A 26497-nucleotide genomic window follows, 5' to 3' on the forward strand; every position below is an offset into this window, starting at 1 on the left:
AAACTAGTCGTCATAAAATAAACTGAATTGGTAAAAAAACAAGTATTTTCTTTAATAATCTAACGATAGGGTGATCAACTTTGCGTCACCCTGTATTAATCACTTGGAGCTTTTGAACGAGCAGTGTTTGCGGACGACGTATGTATGAATTGTGCCAACACTCCTACTGCTCTAATTGTTTGTGTTACATAAGATAACAACCCAACTGATCTCGCCAGTTACGATTTGACGCTTTTTATTAGAATTTATTACAAATTCTTAAATAAATGATACAATTTTATCTTTCTACATTGATTTTTTTAAATTATAATCATAATAAATAATAATAATAAAACCCTTATCCGCACCCCCATGGTGCTTAGGGCACTGCGTCATATAAACGCAGTGTTATCTTGATCATTTACACATGAAGGAAAGGTGATCAGCCCTCCGCTTCAAGTACCAGTCCAGGGTAATATTGAATAAATATTACAGTGAAAAAATCACTCATATTTATTCTTACACCCCCTGGGAATCGAACCCGGGTCCTCCAGAACGGTAGTCGAGCGTGCTGACCATTACACTACGGAGGCGGACTAATACTGGATAATCATAGTAAGACTTGTTTTTTAACACATTGTTTGCAGGAAACGCTTAAAATAATTTTTTATATACTGTTGGTAGAGAGCTGACTTCCATATTCTTCTTCATGTATTGCTGGTTCAATGCCAAAGGGCCACAATGCAAAAAAAAAAAATAAACTCTTTATTCCAAAAATGGTATCTAAATACAACATTTTGAGTGTGTCCAAATACTTGCTCACAGAATTTGAGTAGTGTGGTTGTCAATAATGGGTAGAATTGGTGAATGTTACACGTGTGTAAAGTGATCACTTAAACCAGCCTATGACGGTCGTCAGCCCCGTAAATACCCAGACTTCCATATTCTTCTTCATCTTTGATGAGATGTCAAAAATAATATGGTATCTAAATAGTGGTCAACATTTTCATGTTCGAAAAACACACCCATGATTCTGAATCAAATAGATATTTCTAACGCTAGAAACATGGGTGTCTTTTTCGAATGTGAAAATGTGTATTGCAACTGTAGACAGTTGGTAGAATTCCATATTGAATTGTTGGGTAATATATCCAAAATTAAACAGGGTTATTGGATTGAATTCTACTTTTATTTACATCTTTATGATAATATGAGACGCGTTTCATCTTATTAACCCGTAAGCTGCGGATCGCATCTATTGTCGTTTTTTATAGAAGTACCGTTGACTGCGGATCGCATGCATAGTCGTTTTTCAGCTTTACGTACTTATATCAACACCTATGGATAATTTTTTGCACTTAAATTTGGTTCGAGGCATGGATAAATTAGTTCTCTTTGATTTATTGTCATAAAATATCAAAATTATTTTAATTTAGTGTCAACTTTAACTTTAAAACATGGATTTCTCACATCAGTAAGGCAACAAATTCATTTAACCCGTAAGCTGCGGATCGCCCCTATTGTCGTTTTTTATAGAAGTACCGTTGATTGGGGATCGCATGCATAGTCGTTTTTCAACTTAACGTACTTATATCAACGCCTATGGATAATTTTTTGCACTTAAATTTGGTTCGAGGCATGGATAAATTAGTTCTCTTTGATTTATTGTCATAAAATATCAAAATTATTTTAATTTAGTGTCAACTTTATCGTGAATACTTCCGGTCGGCTCGTGCTCCGCAGATACGACAGCCGCGTCTTCTATACAGCCGCCATACTTTAGGCCGCGAGTCCGTAAATGTTAATATTTTTGTGTAAATACACCATAAAAACATAATAAGTAAAGTGCATTGTGTACTGTGAACATCTATGATGGATATCCGAAAGTTTCACTACAAAAAATAGGCAAAAATATGCATTTTTTGTCAAAAATATTGTAATGTAAAATAATCCAGCACGGGACGGAAAGTTTGACACTCGAAATCGAGCAGCTTAGAGGTTAAGACATTATCAAATACTCTTGAGTATTGATGTCTTTATAAGATGAAATGCATCACATATTATCATATATATATATATGTAGTAAATAAAAGTAGAATGCAATCCAATAACCGTGTTTAATTTTGGATGTATTACCCACCAATTAAAGTGTTGTACGATTTAGTTATCATTTTTGGAATAAAAAGTATGATTTTTTTTGCGTTGTGGCCCTTTGGCATTTAAACAGCGATATGTTTATATCATGCACCTTTCCAGCAGCTTGAATTCACCCTTGAATCTGAGCCATTGTATAAGAGTCTATGTGAAGCATTGCCTATCTGGATTTAGGTTTGATTCCGCCACCTAAATGTTTCAACATCTCCCTTCTAGCCTCTTCTACCGGGCTCTTCTCGGTAGACCCCCGGAACATGTTGGACAAATCCTTCTTTATCGATGGCCGGGAAGCTGCCATCCGGGCAGACAGACCTTGCGTTTTGTCCTCAAACAGCTCAGAGTTGAGGGTTTCTTTGGGTGTGTGCGTTGGCGAAACAGCTTGCCTCGCGAGTACGTCTCGTTTGACGTTGCTCTTGACAGTCGACAGCTTCATCCCAAATAAGCTGGACGGAGTGGTGCGCAACCTAATCGACTGTTTTCTTGTGGGAGTTTGATATTTCGGCGTAAGATTGACTCTTTTTGGAATATCGGCAACTGTTGGATGCATTACAATGTCCGATGGCCGAAATTCTTGGCTGGCAACAAACATCTTATCGTTTTCATCAAATTTGTACAGCGATTTATCACTCGAAGTGACTATACTATTAAAACTTGATAAAGAAGGTATTGTAGTATCTTCAAAAGCCAAATTAGTTGCAGCTAAGAGGTTCTTGCTGATTGTAGACTCCGGTTTTGGCAATTTTGTAAACAGGGTGTATTGCGACAGTTTTGTCGGCTTCGTGGGCGCTTGCTTGAACTTTTGGCTCTGTTTTGTGGGGTTGGGTGATTTTTTTGTCTTTTCAAATGTGGGGGAAGACGAGGTTTTGACGATGATAGGATCCGAGGTGTCGGAGTACGTGAGAGGATCATCGTTCAGCATGACCAGTTGGTTGGAGTCATCGCCGCCGGTGAAGGTGTCATTGCCGATCGGGTCCCGGGAGCATATTGGGATGGCGTTGGACCATTTTCCGTTTCTGTGAAAAAGAAAAACAGAAATTAAATAACATATTTTTACAGTTTATTCTATCAGACACTGGATAATTCAACCGTATGGATGATATTTCTATTCAATAAATGAATAACGTACAAACCTTCTTCTTTTAGAGGCTTACCGACATCATCAGACTGATGTCGGTAACGACGAAACCCGGTCGCTGGTCAAATAAAAAAGTGTAAAAGCTAAAAATATTGGTTTTAATCTAATAATAAATTAAAAATGCAATTCCATCACGAAGTGTCAGTGGATAATATAAATCTTTTAGAGGCTTGTCTGCAGGTAGGATAGTAAGACTAGGGGAAGGTAAATGTAAAAAATACATCATAAACACCCATACTAATTGAAAATAAATCTTTCTCTAAAAAATTTTGCAATTGGCGGGAATCGAATATGCAACACCAGTTTCGCAGTCGAGCATCTACCCAACTACTCTTACCCTTATTCGTACCCAATGATGCATAGGACACTGCATCATATAGAACTAGTGTTATCTTAATCTTTAAATACATGAAGAAAAAGTGATCATTCAAGTGAAAAATCACTTATATTAATTTTGACCTTCTTAGATGTCTCTCGGTATGGAAAAACTATCCGGTTAGGAGCTTGAATACATCGAAATAAAAGAGTCTCGGTATAAAACAGTCTGATAAAAGCTTTCTCAAACCATCCATAGATGGCTCCAGTGAAGTCAGACTCAAAGTATTATGTGTGTAGAAGTTACAAAAATTTGAGAACATTGCACATGTGTAAAGTGATCGTTTAACCAGCCTATGATAGGCCACAAGCCTCATAAATACCCAGACTCCCATATCCTTCTTCTATGTTATTGAGATGTCAAAATGTACATACATACGAGACTGAAACATGAGTCACATCACTTTACCTTAAGCATCGCAGCATCGGAGTGCCCCTCAGGATGAGTCCAGATTCACAAGTGAAGGAGATGGTCTCCCCGATTTTGTAATAGAACTTCACGGAAGACATTCTTCCTGATATGGTCGTGCCAGGATACGAGCAAGCTTGGATACCTTTGAAAGAAAACAGAAATATAAACATGACATTACAACAAAGGCAAAATAAAGGAATGGGTAAATGATCAAGAGTCAATTCTATGAAAATTGTAAGTTTATATTCTATTCCATTTTTTTTTCTCTTTTTTTGTGTGTATATTAGGTTAAAATGGATAAAAACAATACAAAATGTATGTAAAAAGAACTCAAGACACACGACACACAAGGTCGGTGGTCAAAGACAACACCTTTACGAACAACTAACATAGTAACTAAACTTTTGTCAACCGGATGACAATATGGCTGTAGGTCACCTTCTAATTATCGTGCGATTGCAATCGCGTCACCCGATGAACTATTCGCACCAATCAGGAAGGTAAACAAAGCGTGCCGGATGCAGGGAAGTAAGTGCACTTGACTTTCTCGGAGAGGGTCATAGTCACATGGATGAAGGTTTAGTTATCTAGGGATAAAATGATTAAACCTTATTATACCTTTGATTAAACCTCATCATTTAGATAAAATAAATACAATATCCACTCCATTCGTTGTACCAGCGAGAGCCGAGGAAAGACGCGCCGACATACGCAGAACGGCACCAGATCTACCTCTACAAGTTAGTACTGGGCTCCACAGTCCGGTCTCCTCATTATGCTATACACGCTGACAGCGTAGAGAGAGTACAACACAAGTTCCTTAGATATATTAATTTTAAACTAAATATACCCATTGTTGAGTTAGATTATAATTGTATAATAAAGCGGCTTAAACTGATAAATATTTACAACATTTTGAGTGTGTCCAAATACTCTAAAATCTGGATTATCTCCAATTACAGGAGTTATTTTCATATTATTTTTTGACATCTATCAAAGATGAAGAAGAATATGGAAGTCTGGGCATTTACGGGGCTGACGACCGTCATCGGCTGGTTTAAGTGATCACTTTACACACGTGTAATATTCACCAATTCTACCCATTATTGATAACCACACTACTCAAATTCTTGGAAGTTCTATATATGTGAACCAATTTAGAAACCTTGTTCTTGAATCACTAGAACTTCACTAGAGACATCTATTGGTGAGATGTAAAGAAGCTTTTTATTAAGCAGAAACTCTTATATTAGTATGTGAGGTCCGAATCCTGGATTATAATCACACACATGAGAAACGCCAGAAAATACCATTTTCATTTTAAAAAGCTTCTTTACATCTCACCAATAGATGTCTCTAGTGAAGTTCTAGTAATTAAAGAACAAGGTTTCTAAATTGGTTCATATATATAGAACTTCCAAGAATTTGAGTAGTGTGGTTGTCAATAATGGGTAGAATTGGTGAATGTTACACGTGTGTAAAGTGATCACTTAAACCAGCCGATGACGGTCGTCAGCCCCGTAAATGCCCAGACTTCCATATTCTTCTTCATCTTTGATAGATGTCAAAAAATAATACAATTTCCTTAGATATATTAATTTTAAACTAAATATAGTCATTGTTGAGTTAGATTATAATTGCATAATGAAGCGGCTTAAACTGATAAATCTTAGTGATAGAAGGGTAATTACTGATCTGGTTCAGTTATATAAAATTCTTAACAATTTTTTGGACAGCCCTGATCTCCTAAATCAAATAAAGCTTAGCATGCGCCAAAGAGGTACTAGGCAAAAATCTGTATTCGCAGTATTTGTACATAATGCAAACTATGCCATGTTCTCTCCGGTTCCGCGGCTTCACATGTTAGCCAATGCTTTTGAAAGTATAGATTTATTTAATATATTGTTACCCTCCTTGAAATCTGTACTTTCTTAGCATTTCTTCTCCATGTTATAATGGATAAATTTAAACGTTGTGTTTCACTCTCTCTTACTGCTCGCCGATAGTGTTTGAAGGAGATGTGTATTTACTAGTGCTTAGTACTTGTTATTTTATTTTTTTAAATTATGATTTTATGTTATAAGGTTATTTGTTACAAGACTTTTTGTTTCTCTATTAGTGAATTCATAAGTGTGTTTTTTATTTTTATATTAGATACTGTATATATGTATTATATGTATTATCTTAAAGGCTTCAGCCGTTCGATAAATAAATAAATAAATAAAAGTAAAATGCCTTCACATGAGGTAACATGAGTTCATTAACAAGAGGGATAGAGTGTTCTGGCTCACATTTAGGGGTTTCCCCGCTCCAACGGGCGTTGTCCTGGCAGGCCACGATGGGCTGGCCCTGCATCATGTGCGCCGGGTTGCAATTGAACTGCACCACGTCTCCCGCCCGGAAGGGGGCCTTGCCCAGCAGGAACCCGTTTACCGGCGGCTGCGGAGCGGGACACGACACTTCTGGAAACGGACAGCGTAACAATCATATTAATATTAGATCTGTAACACTAGGTTAGAATAATACAAGTAGGGTAGGTTGGGTTAGATTGGGTTTGTTTAGGTTAGGCTTATGTCGTGTTAGATTAGTATGCGTTTATAAAGAGTAAGGATACATTAACACAGTGTTCCGCAAACATTTTTTATTCAAGGTACACCTATCAAATTAAGAAATTTCAGAGGTGCATATGTTACCATATTATGGTAACATACTATATTTAACATATTATGTTTTATGCGAAATGTGAGCCTACTTAACTGAGCACAGGTAATCGAAATTTGGAGCAACTAATCATCACAGTACACCAGTGTCCCGTGGCACACACTTTGCAGAACAATGCATTAACACACTATGTAAAGTAGAGGGTAGGCACAAAAAACGCACTTAGAGTGTCAAAAATGAAGAGTCTAAGAAGCATATCTGGCAAGAGTCTATGAGACAGAATAAGGAACGCCAGGATAGTGGAAATATGCGAGATCGAAGATGTCATTAGGTGGGGAAGGCAAAGAAGGAGACAATGGTAAGCGCATGAGAGGAGAATAGAACCATCCAGACTCCCCACATTGACCTACATAGCCAACTCGAAGTTAGAAGAAGACAAGGTAGAATGTACAGATGGATTGATAGCTGGGAATCGACATTGCAGGAGGCTAATCCCTCTTGAAAACAAGCCACAAGTCCTACAGTAAGCAAAAGAAGAAAAAGAAGAAGAAGAAGACTAAGAATGGGAAGGTATTTCTACCCGTTCGGTCGCTTAATGCTTAAGGACGGGAAGGGTATTTTTACCATCTGCTTACAGCCTCATTTCAAAGGCAGAAAAGAAGGAATTATTAATTGTTTTTATTTGAATATTATAATATATACTAATTATGCATTGGTTACCTATGCAGGTTGGCGGGGGCGGAGACCACTCGCCGGTGGGGGAGCAGACGGTCTCGGAGGGCCCCCGGAGCCCCCAGCCGGGGGCGCAGCTGAAGGCGGCGCGGCCCCCGACCCCGCGGGACACCACCGACACGCGCGGGCGGGACTGGCTCGACCCGCCGCCCGGGATCGGGACTTCTCCGCACTCCACGCCTGAGAAAATAATGACAGATGCGACAATGATTGTGAAGTATTATCGGAAAATGAATCTAGTAGTTATGATGAGGACATACTAATACCTAAACAAATTTCAAAATTATCGATTTTACACTCTAATTTTTATTTAATATTATCCTGGACAGGTTCCTGAAGTGCAGGAGTGATCACCTTGCCTACATGTAAGTAATGATCAAGTGCCCTATGCACCATTGGGTGTGGATAAGGGCTAGAAACAACATTTTGAGTGTGTCGAGATACTTGTTCACAAAATCTGGATTATCTCCAATTACAGGAGTTATTTTCATATTATTTTTTGACATCTCATCAAAGATGAAAAAGAATATGGAATATTTTCATCTCACCAATAGATGTCTCTAGTGAAGTTCTAGTGATTCAAGAACAATGTTTCAAAATTGGTTCATATATATAGAGCTTCCAAGAATTTAAGTAGTGTGGTTGTCAATAATGGGTAGAATTGGTGAATGTTACAAGTGTGTAAGGTGATCACTTAAACCAGCATATAACGGCCGTCAGCCCCGTGAATGCCCAGACTTCCATATTCTTCTTCATCTTTGATGAGATGTCAAAAAATAGGTTAGAAACAAATTTATAATTTTGCAAAATACATAAAACACGCCCTAATTAGCCCGACAACAATGTGTTTATAAAATATTTTTAAAATGAGTTGGAAAAACCCTGAGATGAAGATCGGCAGCAAAATCAAGATCTACACAACTTGTGTCCGACCCATCATGACGTATGGAATCCAAAGTAGAGCAGACACCGCTGCCACAAAAAACGCACTTAGAGTGTCATAAATAAAGACTCTGAGAAGCATAACAGGCAAGAGTCTTCGGGATAGAATCAGAAATGCCAGGATCAGGGAAATATGCGAGATCGAAGATGTTGTTAGGTGGGGAAGGCAACGAAGGAGAATGGAACCATCCAGACTCCCCACATCGCTCTATACGCCAACCCCATGGTAGACGACTCGCGGGCAGACCACCAAAGAGATGGGTCGATAACTGGGAATCGACGTCGCAGGAGGCTAATCCCTCTTAAAAACAGGCCGCAAGGCCTATAATAATAAGAGGAAGAAGAGTTGGTCACAAAGCTCACTTTCACAGAGGGGCAGGGGGGCGCTCCAGTTGCCGCTGGGCAGGCAGAGCAGCTTGGCGGCCCCGATGAGGGCGTTCCCGTTGGCGCACGAGAAGGTCACCTCCGCGCTCAGACGCGTCGACTGGCTGCTGGATATCAGGCCTCGCCGCAGCGGCAAGGGGGGGCAGTGGACCGCTGAAATCAAATTATTTTAACTTAAATTTGACTTAAATACCACTCTGAGTTGAATCATGAATTCTCAAGATTAGCACAATGAATCTCTTATTCTTCTCCGTCTTATTCCTCATTACTGAGGGTTGTGACTCTTGTGGAAGCAATACTCTTCTCCAGTTATCCCTTGACTGTGCTGCACGTAGCGCCCCAACCACCAAGGTGCCTGCTGCTGCCTTGATTGGTCCGTTGTGTGGGGATTTTTCTCTCCCTCTCTTCCCCTCCAGGCTACCGATCACAACCAGTCGTTCCAGGCTATCCTCATTGCCAAGTGCATTGCATACATTTTTGAAAGACGTGTATGTATGTATGTACCCCTTATGTCTTCCAACCCCGAGGATTCCGGCGCCCCGGAAGGCCGCTGATGACCATTCACCGACTATACTCAGTGGAACTTCGAGACGCCGGACTGACCTAAGAGGAAGCCAAGAAGATGGCGCGTGACAGAGTGACTTGGAGACGTCTGATGTTGGCCATATGCTCCACCTAGGGAGCGAACAAGGAAAGAAGGAAGTATGTATGCACGGTTGTCGGATTCCTTTCGTGTGTTAGTTGTAATTGGATAGATGTGGAATTAGGATTCAAGAGGATGTCACCTTCTACGACGATGTCAACTTGATGGAACTGCCGCGCCGGAGTGACGCATGTGAAGAGTCCGGAGTCGTCCTGAACGGCGTGGAATATGCTGAGCCGGTACTCCAACTGGCTGTCTCTTCCCGGATCACTGGACCACCCCTCCGGATACTTCCTGCAACAAGGACACAGGATATACCCTTCCAGTTAGGACTTTCTGTGTAAGTCTTCCGGTTTTACTAAGAGATGGTACTACCGTGTATGAATTTGACACTGTTGAATAAAACAGTAGCACATGCAATACCAAATATTGCTTATAGCGGTCAGCATGCTGCTTGACAGCTTCCGATAGCATTATTGTTTCAGAGACCTGCGGTCAGGTCTTTTTGATTTTTTTTATATTTCCATTGCTTCACAAGCACTGCAAAATTAGAAATGTGTGCTTTTGTTTTTCTTCCTATTTCATTTGCCCAGGTTGGACCACAGGAATGCATCATAGGTAGTTACTATTAAAAATATCTTAAATTTGATTGATAATATGTAGCATAATTTTAAAAATCAATTGTGTTTTATCAAAACTTGGCCTTTGCAATCAATTCCTTTGAATTGAAGGCAAAAAATTAACCTTGAAATCTGAACGGATGACCAAGACCTACCTGTACTCGTGGCTGACATTCCACTTGGGGTTTCCAAACTTCCTCATCCACAGGCACTCCATGTGCAAGATGGTGCCCGGGTAGACTATGAGGCGACCATCGTTGCTCTGCGCTATGGGCCCCAGCTGATGCCGGAAGAGTATGGTCGGCGGCTTCTCCACTTCAAAGCGAATCAAAACAAATTAAAAATTAAAGAGGAAAACATTACTCCCAGTGCTTACATATGGGTTCGAGATATTCATTCCTTCATTTAAACCCTTATCCGCACCCCAATGGTGCATAGGGCACTGCATCATATAAACACGGTGTTATCTTGATCGTTAACACATGAAGGAAAGTTGATCAGCCCTCTACTTCAGGTACCAAGCCAGGGTAGTATTGAATATATATTAGAGTGAAAAAATCACTTATATTTATTTAACCCTCCCCTGAGAAACGAACCCGGGACTTCCAGAGTGGTAGCCGAGCATGCTGACCATTACACTATAGAGGCGGACAATTCACCCTAACAAAATGAATCGTGTATAAACTCCGGGTAACACAAAGAGCAATGGAGACAAGGATGCTGAACATATCCCTTAGGGTCTGAAAAACTAATGTTTGGATAAGCGGAATAGCCTACGGACTTACTGGCATAGTCATTTTCTTGGTTGAGTCCAAAGCAGGAAGGCTTCGGGCCGTCCCATTCTCCGCCCATACAATGTCGTTGGTTCGGTCCAATCATGGCGTACTTTCCTATATCCGTACACCTAGAAAAGAAAAAACTGAATAGTAAAGCAACATTGAGTGTTCCACAGGGGCTTCTGCTAGGACCTCTTATATTTCAAATTAAAAAAACGTTTTACCATCTCGAAATAGATGAAGAAGAATTTGGAAGTGTGGGTATTTAGAGGACTGTCGCAGGTTGTTGTTTTTTTTTGTTTTTTAAAAAGAAATATTTGTGTTTTTTACTATGTTTCAAAAATGCTTCAATTTCATACTATTTCTGTGAGCCTAAGCGGCTTATTATTAGAAATAGGTATGAAATTACGGTAGAGTGGGTTTGACCCGAAAAACTTAAAAATCAAGAGTCCGCATCACTAACTACGGGACTACAACATGATACTAAAGCATAGTTGTAATCCAGCCTATATCAGGCCATAAGCCCTGTAAATACCAAGACATCCACATTCATCTTTAACTACATAGGAATGTCAAAATGTAAACATAAATCCTAAGTGGAAAAATTGGACACATACAAAATATTATGTAATCTGCATGGTATTTAAATTCAATTGTTTTTTTTTGCCCTTATGGTATTTTCATTTGCCCTTATGGTCATGTGACACACTTTATCTTATACAGATGCATAGGCAGTGAGCAGTGCCCAGACCTTAGGTGACATAACATCGAGATGAAAGATGTACACAAAGATAAGTTCCAGTAATATGGTTTGAATGGGTTTTCGGCTTGAATGTAGGCGTAATATTAATATTTGATCATATACCTTGAAATTAGTATGGATCCAGCCGGAAATTCAACGACGTCTTCTTTGATTTCCAAATCGTTGTAGAAGGATACTACGTTGGGCTCGTTGTTCCTGTACGTGCAGGTGGCGTTACCCAGAAGTCCCGCTGGGATCGCATCTTCTTCCTCTAGGAAGAAAATACATATATTATTAGAAAGTATGTACATGTTTTTATCAGCTAAAGCAGGTTATCCTGCAAGGATAGTTAATCATTAGGTGTACGCATATGAAATTGCGTTTTTTTTGCTAAATTTAATTTTTTTTTTCAATATCAATGAGAAAGAACACAACATTTTGAATGTGTCCAAATACTTGTTCACAAAATCGGAATTATCTCCAATTACAGGAGTTATTTTCATATTATTTTTTGACATCTCATCAAGGATGAAGAAGTATTCGAGTAGTGTGGATGTCAATAATGGGTAGAATTGGTGAACGTTAAACATGTGTAAGTCACTTAAACCAGCCTATGACGGTCGTCAGCCCCGTAAATGTCCAGACTTCCATATTCTGCTTCATCTTTGATGAGATGTCAAAAAGTAATATGAGAGATATACATCGATCGAAATAATTCCCGTCGCTAACTACTACTTTCGCCCGTCTTTCTTGCAAAGCACGGGATCCTTGCTGGCAGTAATCCTGGTGTTTTAAAGAAACCCATTAGATATCCAATTTTTAACTTTTTAAAACCGAAGTGCTGTTCTGTCAGTCCATGTTACCAACTGTCTGCAGTTACCGCAGTTGTCCGCCTCCGCGGTGCAATGGTCAGCGTGTTTAGCTACCGTGCTAGAGGTCCCAGGTTCGATTTCCAGGGAGGGTGAAAATAAATATTAGTGATTTTACACTGTAATATTTATTCAATATTACCCTGGACTGGTTCCTGAAGCGCAAGAGTGATCACCTTGTCTTCATGTAAGTAATGATCAAGATAACACTACGTCAATTCGATGCAGTGGCCTATGCACCATTGGGTGCGGATAAGGGTTATAAGTAAGTAAGTAAGTCTGCAGCTACAATGAATAAGCCTTATCAAGTTGCGAGTCCGGACTCACCGCACGACACGCTCTTCCCCGCCCACTTGCCCGAGTCGCAGACGATCTTCCAGGTGGACTTCTCGCCCATGAAGGCCGCGATGCACCGGAAGGTCACCTCCGTGCCGTGGGGGTACCGCTGCTGGGACGTGCCGCTCGACGGAGTCCCGTCCCGGTAGATCAGCGTGCCCTGGACCCTGCGGACACCAACCAAAGGGCTCCTTAACAAAACCACAATGCTAAACAATAATCTTTTGAGTGTGTCCAAATACTTGTTGACAAAATCTGGATTATCTCCAATTACAGGAGTTACTTTCATATTAATTTTGACATCTCATCAAAGATGAAGAAGAATACATACATACTAATAAAAGAGTTTCTGCTCAATGAAAAGCTTCTTTTCATCTCACCAATAGATGTCTCTAATGAAGTTCTAGTGATTCAAGAACAACGTTTCAAAATTGGATCATATACATATATACAGAACTTATAATTATAATCCAGGATTCGGACCTCACATATTAATAAAAGAGTTTCTGGTCAATAAAAAGCTTCTTTTCGTCCCACCAATAGATGTCTCTAGTGAAGTTCTAGTGATTCAAGAACAATGTTTCAAAATTGGTTCATATATATATGGAACTTCCAAGAATTTAAGAAGTGTGGTTGTCAATAATGGGTAGAATTGGAGAATGTTACACGTGTGTAAAGTGATAACTTAAACCAGCCTATGACGGTCGTCAGCCCAGTAAATGCCCTGACTTCCATTCTTCTCCGTCTTAATCCTCATTGCTGAGGGCTGTGACCCTTGCAGAAGCAATGACTCTTCTCCAGTTATCCCTTGACTGCGCTGCACGTAGCGCTCCAACCACTGAGGTGCCTGCTGCTGACTTCCATATTCTTCTTCATCTTTGATGAGATGTATAAAAATAATATAATAATCTTCTAGTCTAGTCGAAATTTCAAGGTATCAGAGATATCAACTCACACAGCAAATGAGTAAACTTGACAGGCGTGCTCTTAAAACGTGCAAATTAAAATCAAACTATGACTAAAAATTAGCAGAGTTCTATGACAATACATTGTTTTGAGTGTGTTCAAATCTTTGTCCACATATCAGGGTTTGTCGACAGAGTTATGTATATTGACATCATACACATATATTTTATTATTAGATTAAAACCAATATTTTTAGCTTTTCCACTTTTTTTATTTGACCAGCGACCGGGTTTCGTCGTTACCGACATCATCAGACTGGTGAGAGGCTATACAAATTGTTATGTTATATATAAAAGAAGGCAGGAGTTGATAACCATGATTTGATATAATTTTATTGAGAAATTAATTTAATTTGAGTGAATTTAAGTATTGTATGAAATTAAAAATATTTTTTATAAAGGTTTTTTTTGTATTGAAAGCACGATTTTATCATCTCATCTTCATCTTCTTGCTCAATGCTGAGCGTCGTGGTCTTCTGGAATGTCAGGCACTTGGTGCACAAGTCCTCTCCATTCTTCCCGGTCCTGGGCCAACTTGATGGCAGCGTTTAGCGAGGATCCGGTTAATTCGTAAAAATTAACCGGATTAATAAAATCGTAATTAATAAAATCGTGCTTTCAATACAAAAAAAACCTTTATAAAAAATATTTTTAATATCATACAATACTTAAATTCACTCAAATTAAATTAATTTCTCAATAAAATTATATCAAATCATGGTTATCAACTCCTGCCTTTTTTTATATATAACAACAATTTGTATAGCCTCTCACCAGTCTGATGATGTCGGTAACGACGAAACCCGGTCGCTGGTCAAATAAAAAAATGTGGAAAAGCTAAAAATATTGGTTTTAATCTAATAATATATTAAAAATGCAATTCCATCACGAAGTGTCAGTGGATAATATGAATCTATACACATATATTTATGTGTATGCGTACAGTGCCTGCTTGCTAATCAGAATGTAAATAGTGCAATGGTTTGTCCGGATTAGGTAATCATTCGAATTCCTGTGTTTTGGGAAAAATTTCAGAAAAAGGGAAATTTCAGTTTACGAAAGCGATCTTTGTTTAACATTTTTATTTAGATACTGAATGAATAATTAAAAATCTTAACATTTTTATGGAGATAATGTGAGAAGAATGGAACCATTCAGACTCCCCCACATCGCACTGTACGGGCAGACCACCAAAGAGATGGATCGATAGCTGGGAATCCACATTGCAGGAGGCTAAACCCTCTTAAAAACAGGCCTCAAGGCCTACACAAAGAAGAAGAAGAAGAAGAAGAAGAAGAAGAAGAAGAAGATTTTATTATTATTTAAGCTTGAAAAATGAGATATTTTATTTAAAACTATTGAATCCAATTGATGTTCAAAGGCTAAATCACGTATTAATCTCAAAACCATCAAATCCTTAGTGTTCTGGACGACCTGTTCAGCCCAGTTGATGGCTATGCTGAAAGCTTTCACGGCTTCAGAAGGTAAAATTTGTGAAAATGGCATCAGCTGCTCGCTAGACCCGTCATCAGACTCGTGAAATCGTTCGGATTACAGCGCGTTTCAGATTATGGAGCGTTCGGATTAGCGAAATAGCACTGCATATGCGTATATGCATATTTGTTTATATATGTACGTCTCTTCTTCCAACCCCGAGGATTCCGGCGCCCCGGAAGGCCGCTGACGACCATTCACCGACTATACTCGGCGGAACTTCGAGACGCCGGACTGACCTGGGAGGAAGCCAAGGAGACGGCGCGTGACAGAGTGACTTGGAGACGGCCATATGCTCCACCTAGGGAGCGAACATGGAAAGATGAAGAAGAAGAAGAATATATGTACGAGTATGTGTGTGTGTGTGTGTGTGTGTGTGTGTGTGTGTGTACCTCAATAGAGACAAAGCATCTACCTCCATTTTGGTTTGAGCATCCCAGGGCTACCTAGTAAAAATATCAACAACGAAAAAATGGCCATGTCAAAACTTGAATGCTACGGATATAGCCATTTAAGAGGCCTTACCACAAAAGAAAAAAAATACATACATAATGATTGAAGCGCACCAACAGACTACACATCAGACCATGCGTTTTCTTACATATCAACTTGAACAATACTCAATGAATTATACCAAAAGGTGTCGAAATTGTGCTCAAATAATTCAAAGTGCCTAGTAATAGTGTAAATATATTTGTAACGAAAGCACTAGCACGGTCCCAAAAAAGATTATTGTAACGGACTCACTAGTGTGGTCCCAAAAAAGACTTGTGTTGTGGACGCATTAGCACAGTCCCTAAAAGGATAACTATAATGGACACACTAGCGCAGTTCCAAATAATAAACTGTATAACAGATACTGGAGTGGTCCCAAAAAGGTTCTTAATTACAGATGCACTAGCAGACACACTGGCAGGGTACTACAATGGACCTTTGTAACGGACGCACAAGAGCATTCCCAAAAAAGATCTATGCTAGGGACACACGTCGCGGTCCTAAAAAAGATCTTTGTTACGGATTCCAAAAAAAAACCTGTTTTTCAGAGACACTAGCGTGGTCCCGAATAGGATCTTTAATATGGACGCACTAGCGCAGTTCCAAAACACACAAGCGTGGTCTCAAAATGGATCTTTATTGTGGATGCACTATCACGGTTCCAAAAAGGACCTGTCTTACAAACACACAAGTGTGTTTGTAAGAAAATAATAAAAATCTCAGTGAGTGGTTATTTACAAATATTATTAACATTTTTGTAAAAAAAACCTTGTGTGGTTTTAAAAAGAACTTGGGTTACAGACACACCAGACAGTGAAGTCCCAAAAAGGACCTGTTTTAAAGATTTACTAGTGCGGTCGCAAAAAGAACCTGAGTAGCAGACGCACTAGACCCAAATATTGCTGCGGTGATAATATTTCAAGACTAAAATATTGCTGCAGTGGTAATATTTCAACACCCAAATATTGCTGGAGTGATACTATTTCAAGACCCAAGCATTGCTGGAGTGATGACACCTTTATACGAGTCCATGCAGTGTGTCCGTCACAATGCCAATAGCAGATATTCTAAGCTATTTACGTAATAATTACTAAAAACGTATGGACCCTACCAACTCACCGTCGGCTCTACAAGTATCGAGAATGATTTTATGATAAGAATGAAGTGATGTTTGAGCATTCGATGGCATGGCAAATGTATGGAAGATTCTGGAATTAAACACCAAACTGAAATTATGATACAATCCTTGAAGAAAGAATGCGCCAAAATATTGTACAGTGCAGGAGGAGTTTGAAAGAGATAGAGTAAGAAACCAATAGCGGAGAAAGGGAAAAAATGAAAAAGGAGTGAAAAGAATGTGCCGAAATATTAATGATAAGTTAAATATTGACCTGAGAGACCTGAGAACTGACTTGTGATGCTAACAGTGATTTTCCCCAAAGGTAAACCTTTATGCCAACAATAGAATGTCCTTTAGAGATTTTATTTATTGTTTCGGCATTAACTTTGTGGTAAGACATGTTACAATGATTAAAGAAAACACTTCGTTTTTTACCACTTGAGTTTTATTATAGACTACATGTTTCAGAAGTTAAACTTCCATCATTCAGGTCTGTATAATAATGTCTGTTATCATACAGACCTGAATGATGGAAGTTTAACTTCTGAAACATGTAGTCTATAATAAAACTCAAGTGGTAAAAAACGAAGTGTTTTCTTTAATCATTCCTTTAGAGATAGCATTAATGGGACTTCAAGTTTATAATAATATAATTACATTAAATTTTTGAGTTGGCATAGTCTAAAAATAAATATATGCGTTGAACTACAAAATTTGTACCCAAAATTGAATTATTTGTGAAGAGCCATTTTCTTAAAATACTACCTCAAGGGCGTTTTGCTATGACATTTTACGATACGTTGAAATAAAATAAATAATTGTAGGAGAATGGAACCATCCAGACTCCCCCACATCGCACTGTACTACCAATAATACCAATATATTACTTTTAAGTAAAAACCTGTAATTGGAATTACAATTTTTTTATTATTATATTTTTGGTATGTCCGCCTCCGTAGTCAGCACGCTCGGCTACCGTTCTGAAGGTCCCGGGTTCGATTCCCAAGGGGGGTAAAATAAATATAAGTGATTTTTTCACTGTAATATTTATTCAATATTACCATGGACTGGTTGGTACCTGAAGCGGAGAGCTCATCACCTTTCCTTCATGTGTAAACGATCAAGATAACACTGCGTTAATATGACACAGTGCCCTATGCACCATTGGGGTGCGGATAAGGGTTTTTTTATTTTTATTTTTATATTTTTGGTATATATATATATATATATATATATATATTCTGTTGGTTTTCCAATGAATAAATAAATAAATAAAAGACAATTTTTGACGAAAATTCATCAGCAATTTCAGCGTACATATAAGAAAAAATCTCATCACTAAAAATGGTTTGTAAATTTAAAAAAAAGATACTTGGTGCAAGGAGAGGTATATGGTATGTAAAGATAAGAAAGGTGAGGAAAGAAATATAGACCCTGGGCAGAGGTGCTTGAGAGGTGGAGATTGCCAAACAAGAGGTGCCGAGAGAGAGCGGAAAGAAAGGAAGAAGTATTATTGAAGCGTGGAGGGACCTTACCAAGGCATCGCGTTGCGGAATGGCTGGCTGCCCTTCAGGCTGACGCGCCCCGGGATGCAATCAAACAACCAACGTTTTGCAACTATCTTCACACTAGACTCTCCTCTCCGGGCGACAAATCAAAGAAGCTTCCGGACTCGCTCCCAAAGCAACCTATAGTTCATAGGAACTGCATCGGATGGATGTAGCATCAACAAAGCCATAAACAGAAATTACTTGATGCCTCATCCACTCAAATAGTTTGTAGAAACCACATTGGATGGATGCAGCATCAACAAAACCACAAATTACTTGAGGCCTCATCCACATCCATAGTTCTTCGGATGGATGTAGCATCAACAAAGCCATAAATTGTAATACTTGAACCCTCATCTACACTCATACTTAATAGAAGCTACATCGGATAGATGTAGCATCAACAAAGCTATTTGAGGTCTTATTCACGCCCAAAGTTCATAGGAACTACATCGGATGGACAGAGTAGCAACAAAACCATAAATACTTGAAGCTTCATCCAAAATAACAGTTCATAGGAACTACATCGGATGGATGTAGCACCAACAAAGCTACTTGAGGTCTTACCCACATTCATAGTTCATAGGAACTACATCGGATTACTTGAGAACAAACAAAGCCACAAATTACTTGAGATCTCATCTACATCCATAGTTCATTGGAACTAAATCAGATGGATGTAGCATCAACAAAACTATAAATTACTTAAGGCTTCATCCACAATTATAACATAATTCATAGGAACTACATCAGATGGACGTATCTCTATAAAACGTCTATGGTAGGTTTCATTACGATGACCGGAGCATTCTTTGATTTGACGTTTGTCCGGACAACAACATGGTAACGTAATAGTCTAAACATTCAAATATCCAAAGCACTATTGAACGATGCTAGCCAATTATCTTCTTATAGATTGCGAGAGAAGCGATCGGTAATAGCTTCGAAATGTTGTAAACAAATTGAGGAAACACGTTCTTCGAGTGAGATTTCAACAAGGAGACTATCTGCATATCAAACGTAGCCTAATAACAGACAGACGTTCAAAACATAATCTAATAATAGACAGACATGTAATACGTAGCTTAACAGCAGACAGATGTATAAAACGTAGTCTAATAAGAGACAGACATATAATACCTTACAGACAGACGTATAAAACATAATCTTATTAGGTTGTGTTTTACACGCCTGTTATTATAGACAAATTAACTCAATTGAAACACGTTTTTTGGGTGAGATTTCAACTAGGAAACAATCTGCATATGAAACGTAGCCTAATAACAGACATACGTTCAAAACATAACCTAAAAACGTAACCTAATAACGGACGGACATATAAAACATAATCTAATAACAGACAGACGTATAAAACATAACCTAATAACAGACATAACTTAAAACAGATAGACGTATAAAATGTAACCTAATAACAGACAGACGTATAAAACATAACCTAATAAATAACAGATAGACGTATAAAATATAACCTAATAATAGACAGACATATAAAACATACCTTAATAGGTTGTGTTTTATAAGTCTGTTATTAGAGGCAGACAGACTTAATTGAAATGTCACTCGAAGAACACATTACGCCGTAAGATAGGAAAATCCGGAGAAGAAATATGTGTTTATATATTCCACTAAGATACTGACAATATCTAAAGCAACATCGCGTTTAAATATATGTTTAAAAATAAAACAAAGCCACAAATAACAGACACTAACGAAAGCACAATGCACCAGATACAAAATAACTCAAGATGGTGTACCTAAGGGGTAGGCAGAGAGAACTGGAAGCCACACAAATCTGTCTTTGCAAACATTCTCCGCCTCTCCCACATTCATTCACTTTACACACGTGTAACATCCACCATTCTATCCATGATTGACAACCCCAATAAAAAATTTTTTGGAACTCATACATATGTCGTACGATTCTAACGTCGCTTCATTCTAGAGTAGGCAGAGAGAACAGAATGCCACACCATTCTGTATTTGCAAACAATCTTCTCCTCTTCTTCATTCATGCATCTCCTTCATACATACCCGCCGATTATTCCGACTCCTGACCTGACCACGTCCAAGTATATGAACTACTTCATCATGCCAAGTGTTCCTCGGTCTTCCTCTGCTCTTATTTCTAACTACATTTGCTTCATAATTTATTATTATTATTATTATTCTTTCTTCACTCATTCGTTCCACATACCCAAACCATCTCAACACACCTTTCTTAATTTCATCGATAATGTTTATTTTAGCCTTGTATTCTTATATTACCATTCGAACATCTATCATACCTTCTTCTTTTAACCCTTATCCGCACCCAATGTTGCATAGGGAACTGCATCAAAGCCACGCAGTGTTATCTTGATCGTTAATTTAATGAAGGCACAGTGATCAGCCCAGCGCTTCTTGTACCAGTCCAGGGTGATATTAAATAAATATGAGAATGAAAATCACCCATATTTAATTTGACCCCCCTGGGAATCATATTTATTGATCATACATCATTCACAACATTATTTATGCTTCATTTCACCATTCAAATACACCGTTTTGCTGCACATTCGTCCGAGACAACGCATTTCGACAGTCTATTCCGACACCCAGGTACTTGATGCATTACTTGAAATACTTTGCTACTCGTATCGAGTCGATAGTACAGCCGGTATCGGTCTGGCAAAGTCTGAGAATGGGTAGAAAGGGCAAGGCGGCATTGAGTGACTTTACCTAGCGGGGGGGCCGCAGTCTGTCCCCGTTGACGAAGATGTGGGATACTCCAGCTCATCAAAGTCCTCCCTCACGATGTCCGAGCCGCCTCTGAAGTTCTGGCCCTCGCGAATGTTTGAAATGTTACCTGCAAAATGGAGATAAAACCATTTATTATTAACATTTCAACCGCGTTAACTTTGTTCCTGAGAGACGCCCGTGCGCGGCGGTATTTTGTCGTTTTTTCAATGATTACTTTTATCATGTATTTAGTTAAGAAACGATTTATTTTCCTTTATAAAAATGTTCAATGGGATTCATTGTGCCTTTTTGGTACTCTATAATACACTTGTGTCATATTATTCTTGAAATATATCGTAATATAAACAAATAAGATCGTAACATAAATAAATCAAAGCATGCATTGTGTGTCACTCTTACCCACTGGCGAGAGTGAGACAGATATAGGGCATGATAATGGGGCGGACTAATTACCGACCTCAAGAAAAATCAGGGATCTGTTCTTTTATTTATCCATGTGATGTTACAAATTATTAGTCAGATATTTCAACAGATGTCATAAGGCCAAGGATTGACGTATTATTTTATCCAAAGTTCCACACCATGAAAAACTCTCCAAGTTGAACTGAGGTTCGAAACTTGGAGCAAAGTAAAAACACATATGCTTATGTCAGCCGCGTGTGGGGCATGTTTTGTGAAAACACATACGGTTATGTGAGCCGCGTGGATCCAGTTAAAAGGCGAAATAGAGGGTCGTCGTGGTATGGGCAGAAGGCGGATTGGACGGGAACCAGGACAGGCAAGGTGCTGTTCCATGCTTGATTTAAGCCCAAGGGATAAAGTAATGTGTAAGACGGAGGATATCGTGAGGTGGGGACGACAACGAAGGCCATAAGGCTGGAAGGAACATATAAACAGAATGTCAGAAGACAGACTTCCACGTATCGTCCTCCAAGGCAACCCTGAAGGACGCAGACCCCCAGGCAGACCTCCGAAAAGATGGAAAGACAGCTGGGAGTCGACATCCCAAGAGCGACATGCGGAGGCACAAACAGATCCCTAGGATCTACAAAAAGAAGAAGAAGAAGAAGGATAAAGTAAGATTTCTTGAATGTTTTTCGGAGATACTTTGTGGCACATTTTAAAAACTTAATAAAATAAAACAACTTTGTTTTGACCACTTTTTATTGGTACACTTTATCCAATCGGTTTCGACAAGAACCTTGTCATCCTCAGGGTTTATGTACTAATTCTAAAACATTGAAATACTGATATTTAATTACCCTTCCCTTGCCAAAAATCTCCACACACTCCGTACACCATATGAAAATATAATTTAAAAACCTCTTTAATGTTGTTTTTATTGTGCATTGCGTAGCGAATACGTCAACTCAATGCACAATAAAAAAAAAAATTTGGAGTTTTTTTAAATCATATTTTTGTGGTATCTTTTTTGTATTAAAATTTTATGTATTTTTTGTATTTGTATTTTATATTATGTTGTATATTGCAAAATAATTTAAAATAAAGAAAAATAAATCCAAGGTGGCATAGACTGTGTGTCACCCTGGCTTACATCACATCAGATCCACGGCTGACATTTTGTTGACCAGTCCAGTAAATTTTTTGGGTGAAATGCGTATTTTTCTTCATTGGCACCTAGATCTTTTCGAGTTACCTTCGATGGACTGGCAGGGCTCGGGGGGCCGCATGCGTATGTCGCCGAGGGAGCACTGCAGCACGGCCGGGGGCGAGTGGCCCCGCTCGCAGTGGAGCCCTACGGAAGACCCGTGCGCCGTGGTGAGGCCCGGCCGGTAACCCGCCGCATACACTCCATGGGGGACAACAGGAAGGGAACACGGGGCTGAAATATTAAATAATACAGTGAAACCTCTATCTATCGTTCCTCGAATAATCGTTTTCCCGGATGTGTCGTTTATTTCTTCTACCCCGACTTAATTTCATACTAAACTAAACCGCATCGATCGTTTCCCTATCACCATTTACTGCATTTATTGAATTAAGCTGCATATTTGATACATTTTGTCTGTTTTTTTACATTATTTCCAATTTTCTTACATTCAACGGCAACGTATGGGATAGAAACTATCGAAAGCTTGTGTAACCGATACCAGAAGCCGAAAATATACTATTGACTTTTACGAAAATAAAACAGTTAAAAAACAAAGTATTTTTTTAAATTCTATTCAGGTTCGTATTTTTTTTTAAATAAATACATTTGCATCTGAAACATCTATTCTTTTAAGAATTTTAGCCTACAAATGCAGATTGGGAGGACGGTATCTTTACTCAGTCGTATCTATTTGCGTATTGACCTCTTAATCCCGCATTCATTGTTTTCCCGAATTCGTAGTTTATTTTAATAGGTCCCTTTAAAAACGATACATAGAGGTTTAAAACCTGAAGGTTTTTTCTCCATTTGAAAAATATTTAAAAATACCATACCATGGAAAAAGATACAATTTCTTCAAAATGCAAAAACAACACTTTCTGCCCTGTAGCGGGTAAATATTAAGTTAAAAATATGCCTCTTTTGCTGGGATATAGTACATTTTCTGGGCATTCCGAAAACATGCACAACTGAAAATTGACAATTTTTGATTTATGACGTTTTTGAAAGGAGTGAGCGATATGTTTACCTGGAATGCATTCCGGCATGCTAGTGACGGCCCAGTCTCCATGCCAACATCGCAGGTTACTAGCTCCCTGGACATTGTATCTGAAAGATTTAATTTTTCAAATGGTTACTATTACTATGAGTAAAAATGTTGTAAATGTTACATTTTTTAAAACACTCTCCTTCCATTCATCATTCACTTTGTGTAATACCACTTAAAAACACTACTTCATGATTACCGGTTTCGGAATAACCATTCCATCATCAGGTCAAATGTAGACTGTGGTTATTCCAAAACCGGTAATCATGAAGTAGTGTTTTTAAGTGGTATTACACAAAGTGAATGATGAATGATAAGAAGATTCGGAATAACCACAGTCTACATTTGACCTGATGATGGAATGGTTATTCCGAAACTGGTAATCATGTCATGAAATAGTGTTTTAAAGTGGTATTACACAAAGTGAATGATGGATGATAAGGAGAGTGTTATATTACCATAGCACAAAGTTAACAATTAATTTTAACATATGTAACATTTTACCCCGCTTCACAGGAAAACTGCACCACTTGTCCATTCATCACGTCGCTGGTTTCGTTGAGCGGGACTTCGCTGTCGTCCGGACTTCCCTCCGGGGCAGACAGGCTGAAGATCCCGTTCTCCGTTACAGGAATATGACACGGCACTGAGGAATAAAATAAAACACATTATTGGAATACCTTCTCCAAGGACATTTTTATTAAAGGCGTCTCAGCTTGAGATGAAACATCTATCATTTTATTTTTTGACATCTCATCAAAGATGAAGCAGGAGCTGGTTAGTGCATATTAGACCTTGGCTTTTAGTGCATGTTGGTCCTCGGTCTACCAAATCACACGTGATTAACATTTTATGTAGTTATAAGTGTCTGCCTCCGTAGTGTAATGGTCAGAACGCTCGGCTACCGTTCTACAGGTTCCGGGTTCGATTCCCAGGGGGGGTAGAATAAATACAAGTGATTTTTTCACTAATGTTTATTCAATATTAGCCTGGACGGTACCTGAAGCGAAGGGCTGATCACCTTTCCTTCATGTGTTAACGATCAAGATAACACTGCATTTATATAATGCAGTGCCTTATGCACCATTGGGGTGCGGATAAGGATTGGAATGAAATAAGTGTGTGAATAGTGCTATGGTAGTGCTGTTTGCATGGTGGTGTAGTGATTGTCCTGAGGAAGAGACGGATACGTCTCGAAACCGGTAGACAAAAATCTCAGTGAGTGGTTATATAATAACATTACTAACATTTTTGTAAAAAAAAATATAAAAGCAGGCAAAAATGAATCACTGAGTGGCTGCAGGCAAGGTGATCTATGAGTATTGTCAACCTTTGGTGTGAGGGAATAATCAAATGTACATACATATTTCACATTGTGGTTTCATGGGTTTCCATCTTCCCCTGACGCACTTGGCCGTGGCATTGTAGCCCAGATTCAAGTCGTACCCCTTCCCGCATGCCACGCGTACAATGGTTCCTGAAAATACATCACATGTGTTAGTCGACCGTCTGAGTGCTGAGATTTTCTCTTACATGTATGCTAAAATTGCTGAATATTTTTTGCGAAAATACTCCTTAAAGTGCAATGCTCCTTAGGTGCACAAAATGCTTAAATGCTCCTTAAAGTGCAATACTCCTTAAGTGCACAAAATGCTTAAATGCTCTTTAAAGTGCAATACTCCTTAAGTGCACAAAATGCTTAAATGCTCCTTAAAGTGCAATACTCCTTAAGTGCAAAAAATGCTTAAATGCTCCTTAAAGTGCAATACTCCTTAAGTGCACAAAATGCTTAAATGCTCCTTAAAGTGCAATACTCCTTAAGTGCACAAAATGCTTAAATGCTCCTTAAAGTGCAATACTCCTTAAGTGCACAAAATGCTTAAATGCTCCTTAAAGTGCAATACTCCTTAAGTGCAAAAAATGCTTAAATGCTCCTTAAAGTGCAATACTCCTTAAGTGCACAAAATGCTTAAATGCTCCTTAAAGTGCAATACTCCTTAAGTGCACAAAATGCTTAAATGCTCCTTAAAGTGCAATACTCCTTAAGTGCACAAAATGCTTAAATGCTCCTTAAAGTGCAATACTCCTTAACCTTTTCATAGCCGCAAATAAATTACGCCGCAGTGCTCAACAGGCCAAGTATTTTTTTGAAAAAAAAAAGTTGTCTAAAGATTTTTTTTGTTGTTTTTATTGAATTATAATTTACTTACCAAATATTATATCCCGCATCGATTGTTAGAGTTTTATTCTTGAAGTTAAACCAGTTTCAAATTTTCAGGGTTGTCACACTAAGTCGCACACGCAAGTTTTTATTAAATTTAATATTAACACACAACTATTATTTATCAATGGAATATTTTAAAATAATAAGAAAAACACAAAAAAATTGAGCAAAATAAAAACCCCTGGCGTTCAAAACAATCGATTAAAATAATCAATATTTCAAGTGGTTTGAGTGGTAGCCCTAATGACATCTGTCAACTATCAGCTGAAAGTGATACCGATAAATCACTTAAAAGTATTTAAAAACTTTATAAAATATTTTGTGACAACTTCAACTGATGGCAATGTATGTTCCGTTTTTGACAGATTGTCAATATGAGTTAAAACTGCGGAGTAATACGTCATCAAAAGTACTGACGAGATATCTCGTCTCTGGCCATACGGGCACTCCGCCATTTGCCGAGATATCTCGT

The 26497-nt window shown here is 38.5% G+C and overlaps 1 protein-coding gene across 1 annotated transcript in view; it reads right to left on the reverse strand.

The window, feature by feature from the left end:
* Window positions 1-342: 342 nt before the first annotated feature.
* Window positions 343-26497, reverse strand: part of LOC148311989 (sushi, von Willebrand factor type A, EGF and pentraxin domain-containing protein 1-like) — a 62266-nt gene continuing 36111 nt past the window's right edge. Inside the window, exons 17-31 of the mRNA XM_088277970.1 lie at window positions 25165-25278; window positions 24306-24447; window positions 23784-23863; window positions 22802-22987; window positions 21124-21250; window positions 12752-12927; window positions 11679-11826; window positions 10823-10941; window positions 10193-10352; window positions 9560-9711; window positions 8754-8927; window positions 7437-7628; window positions 6347-6517; window positions 4053-4197; window positions 343-3146 (exon numbers count right to left, since the gene is read on the reverse strand). Of these exons, the coding sequence (XP_088134096.1) occupies window positions 2294-3146; window positions 4053-4197; window positions 6347-6517; window positions 7437-7628; window positions 8754-8927; window positions 9560-9711; window positions 10193-10352; window positions 10823-10941; window positions 11679-11826; window positions 12752-12927; window positions 21124-21250; window positions 22802-22987; window positions 23784-23863; window positions 24306-24447; window positions 25165-25278 (2939 nt within the window). The 3' untranslated portion in view covers window positions 343-2293. The remainder of the gene's footprint in view (window positions 3147-4052; window positions 4198-6346; window positions 6518-7436; window positions 7629-8753; window positions 8928-9559; window positions 9712-10192; window positions 10353-10822; window positions 10942-11678; window positions 11827-12751; window positions 12928-21123; window positions 21251-22801; window positions 22988-23783; window positions 23864-24305; window positions 24448-25164; window positions 25279-26497) is intronic.

The sequence above is a fragment of the Brachycentrus maculatus genome, unplaced genomic scaffold, assembly GCF_059751285.1.
Source record: "Brachycentrus maculatus isolate JH-2025_06_01 unplaced genomic scaffold, ASM5975128v1 h1tg000053l, whole genome shotgun sequence".
Classification (NCBI taxonomy): Eukaryota; Metazoa; Arthropoda; class Insecta; order Trichoptera; family Brachycentridae; genus Brachycentrus; species Brachycentrus maculatus.